Source organism: Aquarana catesbeiana, linkage group LG13 (genome assembly GCF_042186555.1).
Source record: "Aquarana catesbeiana isolate 2022-GZ linkage group LG13, ASM4218655v1, whole genome shotgun sequence".
In the NCBI taxonomy this organism is placed as follows: domain Eukaryota; kingdom Metazoa; phylum Chordata; class Amphibia; order Anura; family Ranidae; genus Aquarana; species Aquarana catesbeiana.
The window spans coordinates 21,962,939-21,986,753 of NC_133336.1; the positions used below are offsets into that span (position 1 = coordinate 21,962,939).

General features: G+C 43.2%; 1 protein-coding gene across 1 annotated transcript in view; it reads left to right on the forward strand.

The window, feature by feature from the left end:
* EML5 (EMAP like 5) overlaps positions 1-23,815 on the forward strand; it is a 189,068-nt gene that overhangs the window by 64,953 nt on the left and 100,300 nt on the right. The window contains exons 10-15 of the mRNA XM_073608920.1: positions 1,308-1,520; positions 11,364-11,531; positions 16,796-16,902; positions 17,331-17,449; positions 18,445-18,631; positions 20,649-20,754. Of these exons, the coding sequence (XP_073465021.1) occupies positions 1,308-1,520; positions 11,364-11,531; positions 16,796-16,902; positions 17,331-17,449; positions 18,445-18,631; positions 20,649-20,754 (900 nt within the window). The remainder of the gene's footprint in view (positions 1-1,307; positions 1,521-11,363; positions 11,532-16,795; positions 16,903-17,330; positions 17,450-18,444; positions 18,632-20,648; positions 20,755-23,815) is intronic.

Below are 23,815 nucleotides of genomic sequence, written 5' to 3' on the forward strand. Positions count from 1 at the left end.
TGTAACTGCATTGAGGGAGAGAGATCAGCTGTCACAACTCAGCGGTGATGTCGGGGGTGGGCGCAGCTATCAAACACCAGCCAATAATCGGTCTGTTTAATAAAGGGGCAGAGCCACATAAATGTAGCGTCCCGCCCAGACCCCATCCCATTGGCTGGTGTTTGATAACTGTTTGGTACCGCCCACTTCCGACATCACCGCTGAGTTGTGACAGCTGATCTCCCTCCCTCAATGCAGTTACATTATCTGACAGTGTCACACATTCAGCGGCTCTTACAAGCCCCACGATCTGCTCAGCGTGGGCGACACACTCCTTGGAAGCCTTTCACAGCATCCCAGCAGGCAGATATCGGAAGACAGCCTGGTGATTAGGATGTGCGGTGGCGGGTACTCCTGACGACTTTCTACTGCACGCTCCGGCTGGCTGCCACCCCTCTTGAAGTGCCGCCTGGGACAATGGTCCCACTGGGTCCCATGGTTGGGCCAGCCCTGACTGCAACACCCTCTTTTTTTTCACTAATAAAGACTTTATTGCACTTATAACTCTTTATGCACTTTAATTTATGCATGCACTTTAATTATTGTCACTTTATATACTACGATGTATCATTAACTATATTTTGGTATACAATAGCATGCACGTAAGCAAGCAATGTGAATTCACTGTGATATTTATTCATCCAAGGTTATAGACACATATAAGAGTTTAATACTCTTGCTTGCCTCCAGGATTTCTCCAGAGCTTCTCCCATCCTTTGGAACTCCCTACCCCAATCTGTCCGACTGTCCCCTAATCTATCCATCTTTAGACGATTCCTGAAAACCCTTCTCTTTAAAGAAGCCTATCCTGCTTCTAACTGACACTGTTTTACTTCCATCAGCTCATCCCCCCACAGCTATTACCTTTTGTATCAATTGTCCCTCCCTTTTAGATTGTGAGCTCTAATGAGCAGGGTCCTCTGATTCCTCTTGTACCAAATTGTAATGTAACTGTAATGTCTGCCTTCATTTTGTTAAGTGCTGCGCAAACTGTTGGTGCTATATAAATCCTGTATAATAATAAATGAAAAAAAAAAAAAAATACTGGTATAGCCCAAAGAGTAATCAGTATAAAGGAGGAGCAGGCACTGTCTATTTGTCATTTGTAACTGTAGTATGACATTAGAGTGTAAGCTCCGCTGGTGCAGAGACTGATGTGACTGGTTCAGTGTTCCCTGTACAGCACTTTGGTATATGTCAGAACTATATAAGGTATATTTCTGTGGATAGTCATCATGCTATAATGGTAGATGCCGTCTTGCTTCCAGGAGGAAAGGAAATCACCAATAAGGAAGAATTGAAGGGGGTCCAGTGGGCCCGATGGACGTGTGTGACTGGTTTGGAAGTGAATGGGATTGGTCCCAAATACTCGGAGATGAATGACATCAATTCTGTAGACACCAACTTTCTTGGGCAAGTTTTGGTGACGGCGGATGATTACGGGATTGTGAAGCTTTTCCGGTACCCCTGTGTGAGGAGAGGTAACGTTTCTCCCACTTTTTTGTTTGTGTTTGTTGTCTCTCGTGGTTCCTGGAATTCTGAGGGCAGAAATGCACTTTTGGTTCGTGTTGATGCAATTCAGCATTGCTACATAGTTTACCAGAAACATTTGCAGAGTTCTCATTTTCTCTGGCTGCAGCAAATTGGTCCAGAAGAAGACACGACAACCCCATTGGGTATCTTTGGCTTCACAGCAGAAATATTGAGTTCCTTACATACCAAAAGTCTGATCAGTTTGTGGGATCAGCTTCCAATTCATCCTTTGATCAGCACAACTGTGAAAACTGTTAATTGTAAATATATTTTATTCTCTACAATTAATTCACTAACTTAAGCAGTAGGACCCACCACCACCACAGTCATAATGATGCATATAGCATAGAAAAGCCTACCATGAGGTCCCAAGTACTATGTGTATCCCCCCAGAGACCACGCTGGGGATTCGACGATGTACAAATGGACTATAGAAAGCCATTACACATGTGAGAATATAGCCTTGCAAAGTCCACGTGGAACCAGCAAGAGTTCAAACCACCCCATGCTATCTTTTTTGCCATTAGCCCAGAAAATTGGCATTTTTGATTTGACAGTCTTAGCTTCCATTGATTTCAGTGGGGTTTGGGTTCAGCATTAGAACTTCTTCACTGAGCCCTGCTCGAGCCCAGGACAGTTCGGCTCATCCCTACCCCTCATATGAAATCCTTATGCTAAACCATGGCCCATATACAAGACAGACAGAGGTTTGGCCTGGTCAGGTCAGTTGGATATGGTTGGCTAGGAAGCCTACAGTTGGCATTGCACCATAAAAGATCCCAACCGTTCAAAGAGGGAGTTACAATCCCTGTGACATCAGCTCTGTTGTAAAAAAAAAATGCACAGTTCCTGGGTGCCAGGGAGAGGATCTATGCAGCCCCCCCCCCCCCCCCCACCCCCACCCTGTCACATCCAATGGAATAAATCAAAACTGTATTTCCCATGATGAATCAGTAGGGATGCAGGATGTGGTGGGCTTGTATGTAGGCGGAGGCTGTAATGGAGTATAGATGACAATCAGTGGCTGCAGGTGGGTTGCGACTGGGTTCTGTATACAGGGCCGCTGTTAGAAATCACGGGGCCCCATACAGCCTACCTGACAGGCAACTCCCCAGCCGAAAGTGACTGAGGACACAGATTTATCAGTCCCTTTTTTTTGCAGCCTCAGCTGCACAAATGAATGAATAGGAAACGCTCTGAGGCTTCCTGCTCATTCACAAACTGAAGCCTAGTAAACTGAGTTTACTAGGCTTCAGTGATGAATGAACACAGGAGTTATTGGTACCGATTGCTCACTGTGTTCATTCAGGAAAGGAAGGGGTCAGAAAACAACATATTTACCGGCCCCTTCCCCTGCTCTCCATCCTGAAACTACTCACTGTGCCCGTAGCAGCTGTCGACGGGAGAGGAGAGGAGGGAAGCCGGAAGCGCTGTGGGGGAAAGGAGCACACGGGGGTCTGGACGGAAAATGGAAGGGGCACATGTGCCAGGAAAAATCCCCCTGCAGTGCAGCCAGAGGGAAAAAGAGGAGGAAAAGCTGGCAGCGCTGCAGGGGGAGGCAGAAGAGGCTTGGTGTCTGCAATAAGGCAGTAAAGCCACCCCCTGCTGCCCAGCAGGTGCCCGGGCCCCCCTTTTGAACGGATGGGGACCGAGCCCAGTACAGGAGGGCTGGCTGTACTGCCTTATCAGCGGCCCTGGCTGTATCGACCATAACCACCCACAGAAGCAAGCGTGACATCAAAACGTCACACTTCTCTTTCAGTAAACTACATCAGGGAGGAAACGCGACCGGGAGCCATTTCTCCATAAGGAGAAAATATCTTGGTCTAGTCACAAAACCCAGAAGACCTAATAAATGGGGGATAAGGGACCTATGAAGAAATTCAATGGATCTACAATGCTGCTTTCTGATCGCTGGAGAAGAAGAGACTGAGGAAATGCCTCCTTCTGCCTGCAGCAGATTGATGACATCATCTCAGTCTGGCCAGAGTCACTGACTGGAGGTCAAGAATGGCTTTTCAATGATAAAAGCTGGAGATTTTTTTGAAAAGATTTACTGTTGCTGTACGCGTATTGTTAAATCACACATATTTATGAAGACTTCTAGAAGATTTGTTTATTAAAGCTCTGTATGGAGATCATCAGAGAACTTACAAAATGCCATTGAGTAGGCAAAGTATTTCTTTTCTTTTTTTTTTTTTTTCATGGTTCTCTAGTGGATTTTTATTGGTGCCCAGTTTTTTTTCCTATAACCGGGCTGCACAATGGACGGAGCTGGCGATCTCGCCATAGCCCAGTTGCTCTCCATTATTAATGACGCCCCATTAATTTTTGAACAAGTTAATTACAAAGTAACACAGGGTAAGATTCACGCAGGGAGTTCTTCTCATCTTGATTGAGTCATTAGCCTGAGAAGGCTCGAAATAATGATTTACCCTTTAAATGATGCTCCGCAGACTCGTAGCATCAAGACGGATATTATACCATCAGCCCGACCTCAAACTGGGCATCTCCTGCCCTGACGGAGGACAGCGGCAATCAGCTCACCATGGGGGGGTGAATTCATTGACCGGCGCACAGCGAGACCAACCGTAATGACCTCAACCTCCTGGAAAGAAAATTGGCTGATTATCCCACCCCGAAGAGATCAAGCTTGTTTTAAAAAAAAATGATGGAATCTCAAAATTTGAAGTACACAGAAATGAAAGAAAACTGTTGCCGAGGTTTAAACCCATCAAAACAAACCTTAATGCGGAACTTCACCCAAAAGGTGAAGTTCTGCTTGTTTGCATCCCCCCCCCCCCCCTCCACTTCCACATTTGGCACTTTTTAGGGAGTGGGTACCTGGTTTTTGACAGGTACCTGCTCCCACTTCTGGTCAGATGTGCCTGAGCCGGACGTTTGGTCCCCTCCTTCCCCCGCAGCCTTCTGGGACACATCACAGATCCCAGAAGACTACTGGACCATTCACAAAGTCACGCATGTGCAGCAGGAAACTGGCTTCACTTACGATACCGGGGGGGCCTGCACCTGAAGCGGTTTGAAGATTCGGCTCAGGTGAGAACATCGCTGGATCCCTGGACAGGTAAGTGTCCTTATATTAAAAGTCCGGAGCCACAGTATTTCTAGCTGCTGACCTTAATTTTTTGGGGGGGAACCTGGAGGTCCTCTTTTAATGCCCAAACCCAATTTTGCAAATTTGCCATGTGTAAGATGGTACATATCATCGCAACTACTTAGTGTATCCAGGTCGATTACACCGCATTTTTTTTTTTTTTAGGACAGATTGGGCTTTCATTTGGTGGAAAATAATAATGGATATCTCCTGATTTTATTTTATTATGAAAGGAAAACTGTCCCAAATTAGTAAAAATAAAAAATCATTTTTTAAACTTTTTTTTTAAATGCCACAACTGTGGCCCCCCACTAATTACAAAACCAGTAAAATACGTTCTATGTGATATTGTGGCTATACCACATAGATGTGTATTATTTGTTCCTTATACCTGTAGTAGGGCATAGAAACAATAGTATTCATTTTTGTTTTGTTTTTTTGTCCTACTTAAAGTGGTTGTAAAGGCTTCAGGCTTTTTTAGCTTAATGTGTTTTATGATTAAATCCCCCCCCCCCCCTAATTCCTAAGCCCCATCACAATCCAGCAATGTGCGCGAGAGTCGCTGCTCTCTGGAGACTCTCCTTCCTCATAGGCAGAAACAGCCATTTTCTCCCACTGCTGTCAATCACAGCCAGTGAGCCAATGAGGAGGGAGAGGGGGCGGGGCCGACCTGTGGCTCTGTATGTGAATAAACACGCAGAGCCACGGCTCGAGAAAGAGCCTGCTTGGGTGCCCTCATTGTAAGTGGCTTGTTCTGGGGGCACTCGGCAGGAGGGAGGGGCCAAAAGCGCATGTGAGGGACCTGAGAAGAGGAGGATCTGGTTCGCTCTGTGCAAAATCATTACGTAGAGCAGGTAAGTATGATGTGTTTGTTATTTTAATAGCCTTTAATATCACTTTAGACACACTGATACTAACATTTGCACTGACACTAAATATAAACCCTTTCTTTTCCTATCTAAAACATGCTGACCCTAACACTGACACCAACTGACACTAACGCTGTCACTAACTGACACTTAGCCTGGGTTCACATACAGTTGTGCTCATAAGTTTACATACCCTGGCAGAATATATGCTTTCTTGGCCATTTTTCAGAGAATATGAATGATAATACAAAACATTTCTTTCACTCATGGTTAGTGTTTGGCTGAAGCCATTTATTATCAATCAACTGTGTTTACTCTTTTTAAATAATGGCAACAGAAACTACCCAAATGACCCTGATCAAAAGTTTACATACCCTGGTGATTTTGGCCTGATAACATGCACGCAAGTTGACACAAAGGGGTTTGAATGGCTATTAAAAGGTAACCATCCTCACCTGTGATCTGTTTGCTTGTAATTAGTGTGTGTGTGTATAAAAGGTCAATGAGTTTCTGGACTCCTGACAGACCCTTGCATCTTTCATCCAGTGCTGCACTGACGTTTCTAGATTCTGAGTCATGGGGAAAGCAAAAGAATTGTCAAAGGATCTGCGGGAAAAGGAAGTTGAACTGTATAGAACAAGAAAGGGGTATAAAAAGATATCCAAGGAATTGAGAATGCCAATCAGCAGTGTTCAAACTCTAATCAAGAAGTGGAAAATGAGGGGTTCTGTTGAAACCAAACCACGGTCAGGTAGACCAACTAAAATTTCAGCCACAACTGCCAGGAAAATTGTTCGGGATGCAAAGAAAAACCCACAAGTGAAATACAGGACTCTCTGAAAACAGGTGGTGTGGCTGTTTCAAGATGCACAATAAGGAGGCACTTGAAGAAAGATGGGCTGCATGGTCGAGTCGCCAGAAGAAAGCCATTACTACGCAAATGCCACAAAGTATCCCGCTTACAATACGCCAAACAGCACAGAGACAAGCCTCAGACCTTCTGGCACAAAGTCATTTGGAGTGATGAGACCAAAACTGAGCTTTTTGGTCACAACCATAAACACTACATTTGGAGAGAAGTCAACAAGGCCTATGATGAAAGGTCCACCATTCCTACTGTAAAACACGGAGGTGGATCGCTGATGTTTTGGGGATGTGTGAGCTACAAAGGCACAGGAAATTTGGTCAAAATTGATGGCAAGATGAATGCAGTATGTTATCAAAAAATACTGGAGGAACATTTGCGTTCATCAGCCAGGAGGCTGCGCATGGGAGGCACTTGGACATTCCAACATGACAATGATCCAAAACACAAGGCCAAGTCCACCTGTCATTGGCTACAGCAGAATACAGTGAAGGTTCTGGAGTGGTCATCTCCGTCTCCTGATCTCAATATCATTGAGCCCCTCTGGGGAGATCTCAAACGTGCCGTTCATGCAAGACAGCCCAAGAATTTACAGGAACTGGAGGCTTTTTGACAAGAGGAATGGGCAGCTTTACCATCTGAGAAGATAAAGAGCCTCATCCACAAATACCACAAAAGACTTCAAGCCGTCATTGATGTTAAAGGGGGCAATACAGGGTATTAAGAACTGGGGTATGTAAACTTTTGATCAGGGTCATTTGGGTAATTTGTGTTGCCATTATGATTTAAAAAGAGTAAACACAGTTGATTGATAATAAATGGTTTCACCCAAACACTAACCATGAGTGAAAGAAAAGTTTTTGTGTTATCATTCATATTCTCCGAAAAATGGCCAAGAAATCATAAATTCTGCCAGGGTATGTAAACTTATGAGCACAACTGTATGTGCAATGTGGAAACTAGTGCGATTCCAGTGCCGGTTCCTGCATCGCATCTCTCCCGTAGGCAGTTCACACTGGCCTCTGCGAACCCCTGCGGGATTCAAAACATTGTTAATGACACACCCACCCCCCCCCAAATCGGTTCACAGATCGCAGTGTGAACTGTGAACTCGCACTTGAATCAGATCGCATGGGTGAGAACACCCATGCGATCCGATTCTAGTGCGGGGAAAAAAAAGTCCCTGCACTAATTTTGTGCGAATCCAATGTGAGTTCAGCCATACAACTGTATGGCTGAACTCGCACTGCACAGACATTGCATGTGATCGGCACCTGCGGTGTGCCTGCGATGTCTGAGATCGCACATATGTGAACCTAGGCTGACACTAGCTGGCACTTCCACTAACTGCCACTGATGCTAATGCTAACACTAACAGACACACTGCCACTAACTGACACACTGCCACTAAGGCCCCCTTCACACTTGTGCGACTTGGGACTGCAAAGTCACATGACAAGTCGTACCCCATGATTTCCAATGAGTACCGTTCATATCTGTGCTTCAAGTCTCACCGACTTCAAAGTAGTCCTTGGTCTGACTTTGATGCGAGCTGAGGTCCATAGACCTCAAGTACAGGCATTCCCTGAAATCGCGGCAAAATTGCGCAACTTTCTAGTCGCGGCAGTGTGAAAGGGGCCTTGCACTCCTTAAACTAGATCAAGCCCTGCTCCAATTAAAAAAATTTTTCCTCCAACGCGAAGGAAATGATGCAATGGGGTTGGTTTACTAAAGGCAAATAGACTGGGCACTTTGCAATGTGCAGTTGCTCCAGAGCTTGGCAAATGAGCAGAAGCTCTGCTGACTTCTATCATCAAATGACGTGCAAGCAAAAATGCGGTTTTTAAAATTTTTCCTTGTACATGATTGGGTATTCTTTGCAAAGTGAAGCTTCGCCTGATTTAGGACTCATGCACACTGCAGCTCAAAGAAGCGGCTCCTACAGGCTTTTGAGCTTTTTTTTTTTTTTTCTGCCAGGAAACTCCCCTCCATGTTAGCCAATGGGGTTGATTTACTAAAGGCAAATCCACTTTGTACGACAAGTGCACTTGGAAGTAGACATGTGCAATTCGTTTAGTTCCGAATTTCCGAATTTTTCAATTTCCGAATTTTTCAATTTCCGAAATCTCTGAATTTCCGAATTTCGAATTTCTGAAATGACGAATTTCCGAATTTATGAATTTTCAAATTTCCGAAGATTTGAAATTTCGGAAATTCGTATTTCGGAATTTTGGAGATTCGAAATTTCATAAATTTTAAAATTCTAAAATTTGGAAATTTGAAAATCCAAGAATAAGAATGAAAATCTGAAAATTCAAAAACCCGAAAATCTGAAATAATAACTAACTAATAATAAATATTAAATTCTAGATATTGGAATTTCCTTTCAAATTTGGCTGTTGGTGAACGTAACGAGTACGATTTTATTTGAAGTTATGAATTATATGAAATAATGAATGCCGTATCTAAACGGATGGAACGTAACGATCTAATAAAAATAAATAATAATAATAATAAAACCTTTTTATTATTATTATTTATTATTAATTTGTTCCATTCCATTTTTTTAGGTGCGGCATTTGTTATTTCAGATAATTCGTAACTTTCAGATAAATTTGTATTCATTACTTTCACAAACAGCCAAATTTGAAAGGAAATTCCAATAGCTAGAATTTAATAGTTGGTTATTATTTTGAATTTTACTGTTTTTCTTTCTTTTTTTTAGGTTTTGCGAAAATTCGGAAATCCGAAAAATCAGAAATCTGAAAATTCGAAATTCGAAAATTTGAAAATCTGAATTTTCATTCTTCCAGATTTCGAATTTCCAAATTTCCGAAAAAAAAGCAAAAAAACAAATGAAACGAAAACGAAACATTTTTTGTCAGTGCACGTCTACTTAGAAGTGCACGTGGAGGTGCAGTCGCTGTAGATACAAGGGGAAGATCTGAAATGAGGGGGAAGCTCTGCTGATTTTATCATCCAATCATGTAAAAGCAAAAATGCTGTTTTTTATTTTCCTTGCATGTCCCCCTCAGATCTACAGCGACTTCACTTCTAAGTGCACTAGTAGAGCAAAGTGGATTTGCCTTTAGTAAATAAATCCCTGGTTATTCATGCACAATATGGCCTTTTCAGGCATATGCTCCTACAGGCAGAACCCCCCCCCCCCCCCCAAACTCGCTTTTTTTGAGAGGAGCTAGTGCCCCACAAAGCTCAAAGAAGCTTGAAAAGGCACAAAAACGTTTGTTCCAGCTTTTTGTTTTGTTTATACAGTGATTACGAAAATACTATCAAGGAGAGTTTGTGGGGGAAGAAAAAAAAAAACGCTTATGCTCAATAAAGCTCAAAGGAGCTTGAAAAAACTTGAATAAGCTCAATAAAAACATGCACAAGAGCACAAAGAAGCACAAGCTTCAAGATGAAATAAAAGCTCAAATGACTGTAAAAGCAGCTTTTATTTTCTTTTTGATCTGCAGGGTTCCACAAGACCTAACTAAGCTCTGGAGCAACTGAACTTGCAGAATGTACAGATTATTTGCCGTCAGTGAATCAACCCCAATGTATCAATGTCTTTCTTTTCATAGAGAAGAAACAATACAGGGTGGGATTTATCCCTTTTATGTTAGAGACATAGTGAACGAGATGTTCTTGGAAACTAGACGTGCAATTTGTTTAGTTCCAAATTCGTTTTCTAACAAATTTTGACAAATTCGGTAATTCCAAAATTTCCAAATTTTTTGAATTTCCGAAATTCAGAATTTTCAAATTTCCAAAAACTCGAAATTTGGCTGTTAGTGAACATAACGAATACAAATTTATCTAAAGTTACAAATTATCTGAAATGAATGCCGTATCTAAATGAATTAAATGAATTAAACGTAACGATCTAATAATAATAAATAACAATAATAATAAACCTTTTTATTATTGTTATTTATTATTAATTTGTTCCATTCCATTTGTTTATATGCGGCATTCGTTATTTCCGATAATTCGTAACTTCAGATAAATTTGTATTTGTTGCGTTCACAAACAGCCAAATTTAAAAGCAAATTCCATAAACTATAATTTAATATTAATTATTTTTGAATTTTACTGATTTTCTTTCTTTTTTTTCAGATTTTCAAATTTTCAGATTTTTGAATTTTCAAATTCCAAAAATTCGGAATTCAGAAACTTGAAAATTCGGAAATCCGAAAATTCGGAAATCCAGAAATTCGGAAATCCAGAAATGCGGAAATCCGAAAATGCGGAAATCCGAAAATGCGGAAATCCGAAAATGCGGAAATCCGAAAATTCGGAAAATCAAAGTTTGCAAATTTGAAAATTCAGAAATCCGAAAATTCAAAGTTCGGAAATTCGGAAGTTCGGAAATTCGGAAGTTCGGAAATTCGGAAGTTCGGAAATTCGGAAGTTCGGAAATTCGGAAGTTCGGAAATTCGGAAGTTCGGAAATTCGGAAGTTCGGAAATTCGGAGATTCGGAAATTCGGAGATTCGGAAATTCGGAAATCCAAAAATTTGGAGATTCGGAAATCCGAAAATTCTGAAATTTGGAAATTCAGCAAATTAGGAAATTCGAAATTTGGAAATTCAGCAAATTAGGAAATTCGAAATTTGGAAATTCAGCAAATTAGGAAATTCGAAATTTGGAAATTCAGCAAATTAGGAAATTCGAAATTTGGAAATTCAGCAAATTAGGAAATTCGAAATTTGGAAATTCAGCAAATTAGGAAATTCGGTAATAAGCAAAAAAACGAGTAAAACGAAACTAACAAATTTTTTTTTCAGTGCACATGTCTATTGAAAACCACTTTGGATCTTTGAATCTTCTTATTAGTGCACCCCTTTAATTGTCACTTTGTAGCATCTGGAAATGTAGTAAGGCGAGAATGAGAGATTCAGAAATATTAAAAAAATCTTTTCTATATCTTGCTTGTTCAGGAGCCAAGTTTCGGAAGTACTTGGGCCACTCGGCTCACGTCACCAGTGTGCGTTGGTCACATGACTATCAGTGGATTATCTCGGTTGGTGGCGCCGACCACTCGGTATTCCAGTGGAAGTTTATACCAGACCGGAAGCTGAAAGACGTCCTCCATATCGCTCCACAAGGTGAGGCCTCTGCCAAGGAGGGTTGCAGTGATGTAATGCGGACTAAAGCCTCGTACACACGGTACGATTGTTGGAAGGGGATTGTCTGTTGACAGACTGTTGTCCTAAAATCTTACCGTTAGTACGCTCCTTTTGACAATTGTCCAATTTTCGGGCTAACAAATGTTGGATGACAGTAAATTTTCAGTGGACAACGGCTTGATTTTCGTATTGTCAGTACACAAGTCCGTCACACAAAAGTGGAAAGTACAAACACGCATGCTCGGAATCAATGCTCACCAAACACGAAATTAGCAGAAGGGGCCCAAAGGGTGGCGCTCAAGAGCTGAAATTCCTCGTAGTACAACACTACGTTCGTGTTTGTTGGCCAACAATTGTGTGCCGTTAGTATGCAAGACAAGATCCAGGCACACGCCCTTTTGACAAAAATTAGACGCTCAGTTGGCCAACAATCGTACGGTGTGTACGAAGCTAAAGACCCCATACACTGTTAGATTTTCTGCAGATTTTTGTCTTCAGATTTACCAAAACCATATAATATGAGGTCAAACCTTAAAGCGGAGTTCCGATTTTTATAGTCAGCAGCAACAAATACTGCAGCTGCTGACTTTTTATAACCTGTCCCAGGGTCCAGAGATGCGGGGGAACGAAGCCCGGCTCGGATCCCCCTCCTCTCTGCGGCACCGGCATTGTCACTGTGGGCGCCCGGGTGATTGCGCATGTGCAACCTGCACTGTGCGCTGTGACTGGCCGGCAGTCATCTGGGACCTGTGACGTGTCCCAGATGATTGCAGAGAGGGAGGGGGGGAGAGGTGAACTTCCTTCCAGGGCCGCGGAGCTGCAGGAGGAAGTGGGAGCTGCAACCCTCTAAAATGAGGGTTTCCGCTCCCCCCCCCCCCCCAAAAAAAAAAATGTGACATGTCAGGGGGTCACCTTCCCTTAAAGCGGAAGTTCCATTTTTGGGTGGGACTCCACTTTAAGAATTTCAATTTGTATGCAATCAGGCAGGCCCTCGCACTATATGATTTTGGTAAATCCGAAGACAAAAATCTGCAGAAAATCTAATGGTGTGTATGGGGCTTGAGACAATGCAAGAAACCGCTCTGACCCCGCAAAGTACAATTTTATATTGCCATTTATGCTAAATATGGCTAAAAGCGCATTTCATTGTGTGTGCCGTTGATCAATATCCTAATACATTATGTACAATCATCTCTTCTGGAACATTAACCTTCTACAATCTTAAAATCTCCCATAAGGCTTATATATCCACTTATTGGCATCAAGAAATCAATTATCCCTACATTTTACAGCTGATGCTTGTGGAGGGAGGAGACCACTTCTAAACAGGTTTCCTAGATATCAAATCTGCTACTTCATAACAGGCAATGAATTTAACATACTACATAGTAACACACACTCGAAATTTCTGAATTTCAAATTTCCAAATTTTCAAATTTTCAGAAATTGGAAATTTCGGAAATAATTAAATAATATATATTAAATTATAGGTATTGGAAATTCCTTTCAAATTTGGCTGTTAGTGAACGTAACGAGTACGAAATTATCCGAAGTAACGAATGCCACATCTAAACGAATGGAACGTAATGATCTAATAATAATAATAAATAAGAATAAATAAATACCTCGCACTAAAAAAAAATAATTTATAAATTGCTAAATATAGCTGCTAACACCCGAGCTAGATATAGACATTCTAGTGCAAATTGGAAACAAGTGTGATGGGGGGGCGCTAGGCCACTAATTATTGCTTACTTAAAGTAGAGGGCCACCCTGAAAAAAAAAATTACACCAAAAATCCTAAAAAAAAATTAAAAAAAAAATCTTAAACTTACCTAAACCCTTGTTGCTAGGCAGTCTTCCTAATCTGCCTCTTCCTGTTCCGCGGCGTCTTCTGCTCCTCGGTGAGCGGCCCCGTTGTCTTCTGGGAACTGTGTGTGTTCCCAGAACACCACGGGGCCATTCACAGAGCACTGTGCCGCTCGCGTGTGCGCAGTAGGAGACTGGCAGTGAAGCCGCAAGGCTCCACTGCCTGTTTCCCTTACCTAGAATGGCGGTGCCGGGAGCCGAGGGATGGGTCGGCCTCGGGCGGCCGACATCGCGGGCACCCAGGACAGGTAAGTACTTATTTAAAGTCAGCAGCTACAGTGTTTGTAGCTGCTGACTTTAAATTTTTTTAATTTTTTTTTTTAGGCCGGAATCCCGCTTTAAATACATAGTGAATAGACATATCCATAAATGAAAAAAATCTAAAGTGTATCAGTGCCGCTGAATCACTTGAAAAACCTATATGCATCTATATTAAATACCCGTGTACAAATAGTGCATATGTCAAAAAATTGAGTTTGCTACCATATATTCACTACATGTGCTGAAACAAGAAATTGATAGAAAAATAAAAAAAATGATTAAAAAAAATCACAAAAGGAAGTCCAATGTGCAAAACAAAAAGAACATCAAAGAGTGCGTCTTCCACTATAGAAATGAACCACCTTCACCGACTACGTTGTACACCCAAAGTGCTCTGTAAGTGGATGTCTGCTTACCAGAAGTTGTTGACCTTATTAATTAAAAGAAGGTCAAATATAAACTTTAGCAAGAAATGACTTGATGCAATTAGATGGATGAGCCGCATGGGAAACCTTTCCTCTCCCCCAGTGTGGGTAACCGGAAATATATATAGGAAGGATACAAAAAACTGGAATAGTGTAATCCCATTTATTGAAAAATTGAATAAAATCAAAAGCCAAGTGGCTGCTTACATTTAAAAGTGTTCCGCTTGTCTATGATTGAAAACCTCGCTCTGTGGACCTCCTGAAGACGTCATACGAAACGTACGTCGAGGCGTGCCTGGTTACGCGATCTGGTCCACATTTCCGATCCCTCTGGTTGTTGGCAGCTGGCGGTGGAGCGCACGCCAGCCACCACCCGCCCCCTTATGACATCACAGTCCCATCATTCCCCGGGACTGTGATGTCATAAGGGGGCGGGGTCACCTGGTGACATCACCTGGTGACCACGCCCCATGCCTATATAAGTCGCTGCGCACCGCGTACACAGCATTACAGCGGGAGAGAGCGTCGTGTCAACATCAGAAGAAGACTAGAGGGAACAAGACAATTGAGAAGACTGGGCCACCGCTAGCAAATGAGCGGCAAAAGAGCAGAGGATAGCAGAGGAGCCCGGCAGAAGAACCGGACACCGGGAGAAGAGGCCGGAGAGAGCAGAGAAGTCGTAAGAAGACCCCCGAAGTCGGAAGAAGACCCCCGGAGCTGCCTAATAAATTACTTTAAAAACCTGTCTAGTGTGTTTTTTTTATTAACACTTTTTCCCCCAGGTGAATGGGTAGGGGTACGATGTGCCCCATACTCATTCACATAGAGTGGGGGGGCCTATTAAAGGGGGCTTCCGGATTCCGATAAGCCCTCCGCCCGCAGACCCCGACAACCAACGGCCAGGGTTGTCAGGAAGAGGCCCTTGTCCTCATCAACATGGTGACATAGTGCTTTGGGGTGGGGGGGCCAGCAGGGCACCCCCCTGCCCCAAAGCGCCCATCCCCCCATGTTGAGCGCATGCAGCCTGGTACAGTTCAGGAGGGGGGGGGCGCCCGCTCGTCCCCACCCCCTTTCCTGACCAGCCAGGCTGCGTGCTCGGATAAGGGTCTGGTATGTATCTTGGGGGGACCCCACGCCGTTTTTTTGGCGTAGGGGGTGCCCCTTAAAATCCATACTAGACCTAAGGGCCTGGTATGCCCCTGGAGGGGAACCCATGCCGGGTTTTTTATTTAAACTTTGGCATGGCGTTCCCCCTCATGATTCATACCAGACACCTGTCAGCAATGCTTGTCGCTCATCGGGAAAGAAAAAAACAGTTTGCCTTTCCCGATGAGCGAGCCAGCGTGAGATGTACAGTACCCCGTCCCCGAGGACCAGCGCGATTGGATCGCGCTGGAAACACATTCTCGCGGTCAGGTACTGTAATATTATTATGCTTTTTTTTTTTTTTATTTGGGCAAGTTACCACAACACCATTATCCCGTAGTTTTTAAGATCAAAGATGCAACTATGTTGGTGTCCTTTGTCAATTTTACATTGTATTTTTTTAAATGTAACTTCCTACTCCCAAACTGTCATTTGAAGTAAAACACATAGCCAAGTATTATTCTACACAATTTGTTTATTGTGCATTAAAAAAAGAAAACAAATAAAATTAGACATGATATCTGCCAATAGAACTTAACCAAAAAGTGCATTCTATGCATCCAAAATATAGAAAATATACCAAATCAAATCATTATTATTCAACCAAAAAATAATGTCAAAGCAATAACTCCAAGGCCAATAATAAATAACACGTTATCTCCTCCGATTCTGCAACATGTCTGGTTGACGAACGGCCATTCAGAAACGAACTGAAAAGTGCGAATCAACACTCACCAAACTTCTACTAACACGAAATTAGCAGAAGGAACCCAAAGGGTGGCGCTAAAGAGCTGAAAAACAACGTAGTACGTCACTATGTTCGTAATTGTTGACCAACAATTGTGTGGCCTTGTGTATGCAAGACGAGTTTGGCCCAACGCTCTTCGGACAAAAGTCCACGGTTTTGTTGGCGGACAATCTGATCGTGTGTACGGGGCTTAAGTTTGTGAATAAGAAAGAGTTTTGGGACTTTAGGTGAAACACATAACAAATCATGCGTCTCCATCCCTGTATTTGGGTAAAAAAGAAGCTAAAACGCTAATGCCGCGTACACACGGTCGGACTTTTCGACCGGACTGGTCCGACGGACCAAATCCGGCGGACAATCTGATCGTGTGTGGGCTTCACCGGACCTTCAGCTGACTTTTTCAGTCGCAAATCTGACAGACTTTAGATTTGGAACATGCTTCAAATCTTTACGTCGTAACTCCGCCGGACCCAGAAATCCGCTCGTCTGTATGCTAGTCCGACGGACAAAAACCCACGTTATGGCAACTATTGGCTACTGGCTATCAACTTCCTCATTTTAGTCCGGTCGTACGTCATCACGTACGAATCCATCGGACTTTTGTGTGATCGTATGTAGTTAAGTCCGTTCGTTAGAAAGTCCGTCCAAAGTCTGTCGGATGGGCTGTTGGACTTTTGTAGCCTAAAAGTCCGACCGTGTGTACGTGGCATAAGTTTTGTCTTTAAATACACTTAAAGGAATAAATAACTGATCCTCATTACCGTTTTTTATTCTTATTTTGTTTTTGTTGTCAGAGAGTTTGATTGATTCCAATAGCGATGAATCTGATTCAGAACAGTCGGATATCCCAGAGCTGGACTCTGAGATCGAGCAGGAGACACAGGTCACGTACCGCCGCCAGGTGAGCCCCCGCTGGGTGTGTTGTGCCTCTTTCCTGTCTATGTAGGGGGTCCTGGCTTTTCAGTGCTCCCCATTCTACATAGATCAATGTCAATGTCTCTTTTATATTTGAATGAAAAAGTTCTCAGAAGGTGAACCCAATGGCTGGCAATGTTAGTTCATGTAAGGGTAGAATCGGGCCACAATGATAACTCTGATTTTGGAGCAGTTCTCCTTTAAGGGTAGAATTAGATAGAAGGTTTATATGGGAAGTTATTTGCCAGGTAAGTTGCACAGACTCCACCAGATAATCACATTTATAAACATTTTTATACTACAGAATTTGTAGGTTCTCTATGGCTAGATTCTGTTCTTTTTTTTTTCTCTGTTTGTACTAGTATGATTTTTTTTTTTCCTGTTATGTTTAATGTTGTTATTTCCATGCTCCAGGTGTATAAAGAAGATCTACCTCAGCTTAAAGAGCAATGCAAAGAAAAACACAAAAGTGCTTCTTCCAAGAGGCGGGAGAGAGCGCCCCTCAACAGCATCCGTCTCCACTTTGTGCACGGGTGAGGAATAGACCTGCCTGACCCCCATTACCCTCCCTCTCTTTTTCTCTCTTTTATTTCTATCTTTTTTTTTCTCTCTTTCCCTCCCTCACCCCCTTCCCATATTGCTCTCTCTGTACTTTTTCTTTCTTTCTTCTTTCTTTCTTTCTCTCTCTCTCTCTCTCTCTCTCTCTCTCTCTCTCTCTCTCTCTCTCTCTCTCTCTCTCTCTCTCTCTCTCTATATATATATAATATATATATATATATATCTCTTCCCCCTCTCTCTCTGTCTCTTTTCCATCTCTCTCTCTGTCTCTTTCCATCTCTCTCTCTCTCCATATCTCTCTCTCTCTCTCTCTCTCTCTCTCTCTCCATTTCTCTCTCTCTCTCTCTCCCCCCCCCCTCTCTCTCTCTCTCTCTCTCTCTCTCTCTCTCTCCTCTTTTTCCATCTCTCTCTTTTTTTTCCATCTCTCTCTTTTTTTTCCATCTCTCTCTTTTTTTTCCATCTCTCTCTTTTATTTTTTCCATCTCTCTCTTTTTTTCCATCTCTCTCTCTCTTTCCATCTCTCTCTCTCTCTTTCCATCTCTCCCTCTCTCTCTTCTCTTTCCATTTCTCTCTCTCTCTCTCTCTCTCTCTCTCTCTCTCTCTCTCTCTCTCTCTCTCTCTCTCTTTCCCCCCCCTCTCTCTCTCTCTCTCTCTCTCTCTTCCCTCTCTCTCTCTCTCTCTCTCTCTTTCCCTCTCTCTCTCTCTCTCTCTCTCTCTCTCTCTCTCTCTCCCCCCCTCTCTCTCTCTCTCTCTCTCTCTCTCTCTCTCTCTCTCTTTTTCCCCTCTCTCTCTCTCTGTCTCTCTCTCTCTCTCTCTGTCTCTCTCTCTCTCTGTCTGTCTCTCTCTCTCTCTCTCTCTCTCTCTCTCTCTCTCTTTTTTCATCTCTCTCTCTCTCTCTCTCTCTCTCTCTCTCTCTCCCCCCCCCCTCTCCCTCTTCTGTGTCTCTCTCATGTCCTCTGGGTCCCTGCAGGTACCGGGGCTATGACTGCCGCAGTAACCTCTTTTACACTCAGACGGGTGAAATTGTTTACCATGTGGCGGCAGTGGGCGTGGTCTACAACCGCCAGCAGAACACCCAGAGGTTCTATCTCGGGCACACTGATGACATCCTGTGCCTCGCCATCCACCCGCTGAAGGATTATGTAGCCACTGGCCAGGTTAGTCCACGGATCGTGCCCACACAGGAACGTCTATGCGCGAGCCTTGTGAGAGAGTGAATATACAATGAGAGTTACTATATTTCCAGGAAGGGCTTGTTATAGAAAGTGTATATAATGAATAATAATGAAGTGTTTTTTATGGAGCTTCACACAGAATGAACAGGATGTATGAAATCTGACATTAGAGGAGCTCAGTGCTGCCCTCTGTGGGACTCTCTTATCACCATGGAGTACATTGTCTTTGTCCAGCCATGGCTGTGAGATATCATGGGGGGTCTACAGACATAAAACTGCTCCCCGATCCTACTGTACTGAATGTTCTCTCCATTTTAACACATATCTAGTTGTAATTTCACTTCCAAAGCTTTATAAGGTTTTTAATTCACACATGAGATCATGAGATGAAAATCACTAGTTGCGCTTTCAGTGCCATTCATTTTTAACAACCCACCAAACACAGAAGCAAACACACATTTTGAAAAAACAAGGGGCAAATGCTGCAAAATGCACAGTAAACAACACACAGCCCACAAAATGCCAAAATGTCCAATTATCCACAAATGGGCTGCCCTATGCGTGCCACAGGAAAACGAGACACAAAATGTGCGCTCCCACTATGCTAGATGTGAATGGGCCTGAAAGTAAAATTGGTGCGATAACACAAGAAAAACGCCTCCCCCATCGCTAAAAAAAAAAAAAAATGCATGTGGAAATGAGAGTTCGTATATATACGTTGCCCGCTGTGGTCTCTGTGACCCTGCTTGCGGACCCGCGGACTCTATGTCTGCCAGTGTCCCGCGATCGGATCTCAGAATGGCAGAACGAGGGGATGCCTTTGTAAACAAGGCATCTCCACGTTCTACCTAGTGACACAACACTGATCGTCTGCTCCCTCTCATCGGGAGCAGCGATCAGTGATGTGTCACAGTAAGCCACGCCCCTAACAGTTAGAATCACTCCCTAGGACACACTTAACCCCTTCCCCGCCCCCTAGTGGTTAACCCCTTCACCGCCAGTGTCATTTACACAGTAATCAGTGCATTTTTATAGCATCGATCGCTGTATAAATGACAATTGTCCCAAAATAGTGTCAAAAATGTCTGATGTGTCCGCCATAAGGTCGCAGTCACAATAAAAATCGCAGATCTCCGCCATAGCTAGTAAAAAAAAATTAATTAAAAAAATGCCATAAAACTATCCCCTATTTTGTAGACGCTATAACTTTTGCGCAAACCATTTAAATGCTTACTGCGTTTTTTTTTTAACAAAAATATGTAGAAGAATACATATCGGCCTAAACTGAGGAAAAAAAAGTGTTTTTTTTATATATATTTGGGGGATATTTTTTATAGCAAAAAAAAAATGCGTTTTTTTCAAAATTGTCGCTATTTTTTTGTTTATAGCGCAAAAAATAAAACAGCAGAGGTGATCAAATACCACCAAAAGAAAGCTTTATTTGTGGAGAAAAAAGGACGTCAATTTTGTTTGGGAGCCACGTTGCACGACCGCGCAATTGTCAGTTAAAGCGACGCAGTGCCGAATCGCGAAAAGTGCTCTGGTCTTTGGTCAGCCAAATGGTCCGGGGCTGAAGTGGTTAAAAAAACGTGCACCTGGGAATGGGTGGGTGGGATGATGCAGGGTGTGTGCTAATGAGGTCAATGAGGTCAACTGGTCAATTCCTTCCTGTGTCATGACCTAAAATCTGATCAGGAAGAAAGACATTACTAATGGAAACGTCTGGAAACGTGGATTAGGACAAGAAAAGTAAGTGACTGTAGATTTAATGGAAAGCTTTGATATTTTTGCAAAAAAAAAGGTACATGAATGCTAAAAGTACATTGGTGCATAGGGGAGCTGGAATTTGGAAAGAAAAAAAAAAAAAATGTACAAAGGTGAACTTACCGTTTAAAGACAAGACACAGGGAAGTGTGCATGCATTGCAGACATGACCTGCATATGTATTTTTATTATCTCCCTTTTTTTAAAACTGTCATTGTTCTCCGTGGACCTCTAGGTGGGCAGGGACAGCACGGTGCACATTTGGGACTGTGAGACCATCAGACCTCTCTCTGTGCTGAAGGGACACCACCAGTATGGGGTGTGCGCTGTGGATTTCTCAGGTTGGTCCCCTCTACTTTTCCCATTGTATGTATGTCTGCTCCTGCTAGAACTACCAACACTTGTAACATTTGTAGCAATTGGTGTGTGTTGTTTTGTATTACTGTTTTTTTTTTTTAAAAGTACAGTAACTTTTGTTGAGAAAAAAAAAAAATCCATTCTGGGTGATCTCTGTACATTGCAGGAATTTTAAGAAACTTTGTTGCAGATTGCCACCTTTTGTTATTATAAAGATATACCTGTTTTTTTTTTTTTTTCTCCATATGTCCATGTGCAAAGTGAATCTAATGCAGGGGGGTCTCAAACTGGCGGCCCTCCAGCTCTTGCGAACCTGCAAGGCTGAGAGTTACAAGCATGACTCCCACAGGCAGAGGCATGATGGGACTTGTAGTTTCGCAACAGCTGGAGGGCCGCCAGTTTGAGATCCCTGATCTAATGGGAGTGACTTTATAATTATCACTCAGCTGCTGCACTTACAGGGCTCTAATGAGGAAAGTTAGCATCGCTTTAGACATGACTTTTCCTTTGGGAGTAATTACATTTTTGTTGCAGGGGATGCCCAAAATCTGACTTGTATCTTAGTGCAGACTTCTGGGAAAAATCAGTGAGCCAATCACAAAAGCAGAAAATGACATTTCTGGGGGGGGGCGCTCTGTATACCATCTATGTACAGAGCGCCTCCAGGTGGCCATATTGCATTTTAAGAGGCCCAATGGGAACTGCAGAGCTGGGAGGTGTGCCTCTGTGTAAATCCAGGAAGTGAACAGGCAGCAGCTTCAGCTGCCCACAGTTAAAATGGTTGCAGCCAGACTCAGTGGAGGGAGATTTCTGCAGCATATTTGGCAACTACAGAGTCACAGTATATATAAAATAATATGCAAAGTGGTTGGAGGGAAACTTCAGAATGGCAAAGATGTTTTTTAATAAAAAATTATGTGAACAGACTGCAGTTCCTCTTTAATGATTGGATTTGGTACTAAGTACTGAATCCTTTCCAAGGACTTGGAATTATTATTTATTGCTGGCATGACTTAATGAATCAGTGCAAATAAGGTAACGGCGTGCTGTACAACTTTAATGAGGTAAGAATGAAGTCTTCTCGCAGTGAGGACGGGTACACCTGTATTTTTAGGAGAACAGACTTACAAGACGCAGAAAAGCAGCAATTGTTCTGCTTTAGATGTGAAAGAAATCAAGATTGCGGGGGGGGCCACACCAAAAGTGGGCATGTCCAGATATAGCTCTATTAAAAAAATCAAAGGGATGGTCACCAGGTCAATGCATTTTGGGGGGGGGGGGCAAAATATTGCCCCCTTCGTTAGGGCCATTCTGGCAGGGGTGAGTCTGCTCAGCTGTGGCTTTTGATGCCAATTGAAGAGCTGCAGGTTGGGTAGGCATTTCAAAGCATTGGGTATACCAGCCACAAAAGATCAAGCAGCATGTGCTGGAGAATGACCAGCCAGATGAATATAGCAAGCCTGGAAGATGCCAAGCACTGGTGGCAGCTGGAGGGGTTGCCAACTGAGGGGCTCAGGAAACAACACTGTGGCTTCTAGCACTTTGGGATGTCTTGGATGCATTTTTCTCTCTGGACCGGAGCAGGCTCACCCCTCTGCCAGGATGTTTGTCCACATCACCTAATGAAGATTGTGATGTTTTGGCCCTCAAAATGCGTTGGCTTGGTGACAATTTCTTTTTTTCTTTTTTTCTTTTTTTTATTTGGCAATAAAACTGTATTAGACATGATTTTCTTCAGTTGCAGGCTAGGAGGTCAGTGAAGAGGCAGCCTGCTTTTAATCAGTATACCTCGACAAACTTACTAATTTAACCCTCTACATTAAGAGTCTCCAAACTACAGTCTGTGGTCCGCATCCGGCTCAATACAACATTTCATTTGGCCCACAGCTAGGGTCAGTGGCATATCCTCAATGTGCACTGATTCAGGATTGGGGTCAGCAGGGGCTGCCTATGGTTTCCATTTCTGATGTAAGGAGGGACTCTGATGGGGATTCTTTTGGGGGCTCTGATGTATCCCCTTTACCCTGATGTAATGGGGGACTCTGATAATGACTGTGATATAAGGTGGGACCCTAACGTAAGGTGGGGCTCTGATGGGGACCCTAATACAAGGGGAGATTCTGGTGGGGACCCTGCTGTAAGAGAGGGAGTCTGATGTAAGAGGGGACTCCAATGGGGAGTCTGATGTATGGGGGAACTCTTGATGGGAGCCCTCATTGAATGGCGCTCCTGCTACAAATAACTGTTGAGATCCAAAACATGACTTTGTTAGTGCTGATAAGCCATCTTATCAGATCCCATTTGGATTGGTCTGACTACACTGAGCTGCTGAAACCTGATTTGTGATTGGATGCTGTCGGTGGGGTTTGTGGCTCTATTATGTGCTGAACATTGAATGAGTGCTCAGCAGTGTAACTTTGTTACCGTGGACCAGGGGTCTCCAAACCTTCTAAGCAAGGGGCCAGTTAACTGTCTTCCAGGCCTCGGGGGGGGGGGGGGGCTGGGCTGTGGCCAGTGGGAGTAGAATATGCCCTGGCATCAGTGCATCATTGGTTTTAATGTGAGATATAGTGCCCCATTGATGGTGTTAGTAAGTGAAAGGGTGCCCTATCATTGGTGTCAGTTTGTGGAATAGTGCCTCAAAGGCCAGATAGAGGTGAGCAAAGGGCCATATCTGGACCGCAGTTTGGAAACCACAGCCCTGGACAAAGGGTGGAGGAGTTCTACAGAGGAACAGACATGACTGAAGTATTATGGGTAATCATTGACAGCTCTGTATGTGACGCCAAGGCTTGAAATCTAATATATCATAACATGAGTGTCGTCGATGTATCTGTATAAACTAGCTGTCATGGGGTGATAAGGGGCTGAGAGACATTCCTGTGTGACGTGATGCACCTCTACCAGCGGGGGGCTAAAAAGATGGATTCTTGTGGTCAGGAGCCCTGATGAATTTTTATTTATTTTATATAATGGGGAACATAACAGGAAGATTTGGAACATACGAAAGGTGGACAGGAATGGCCATAACTCCCAGATGGACAG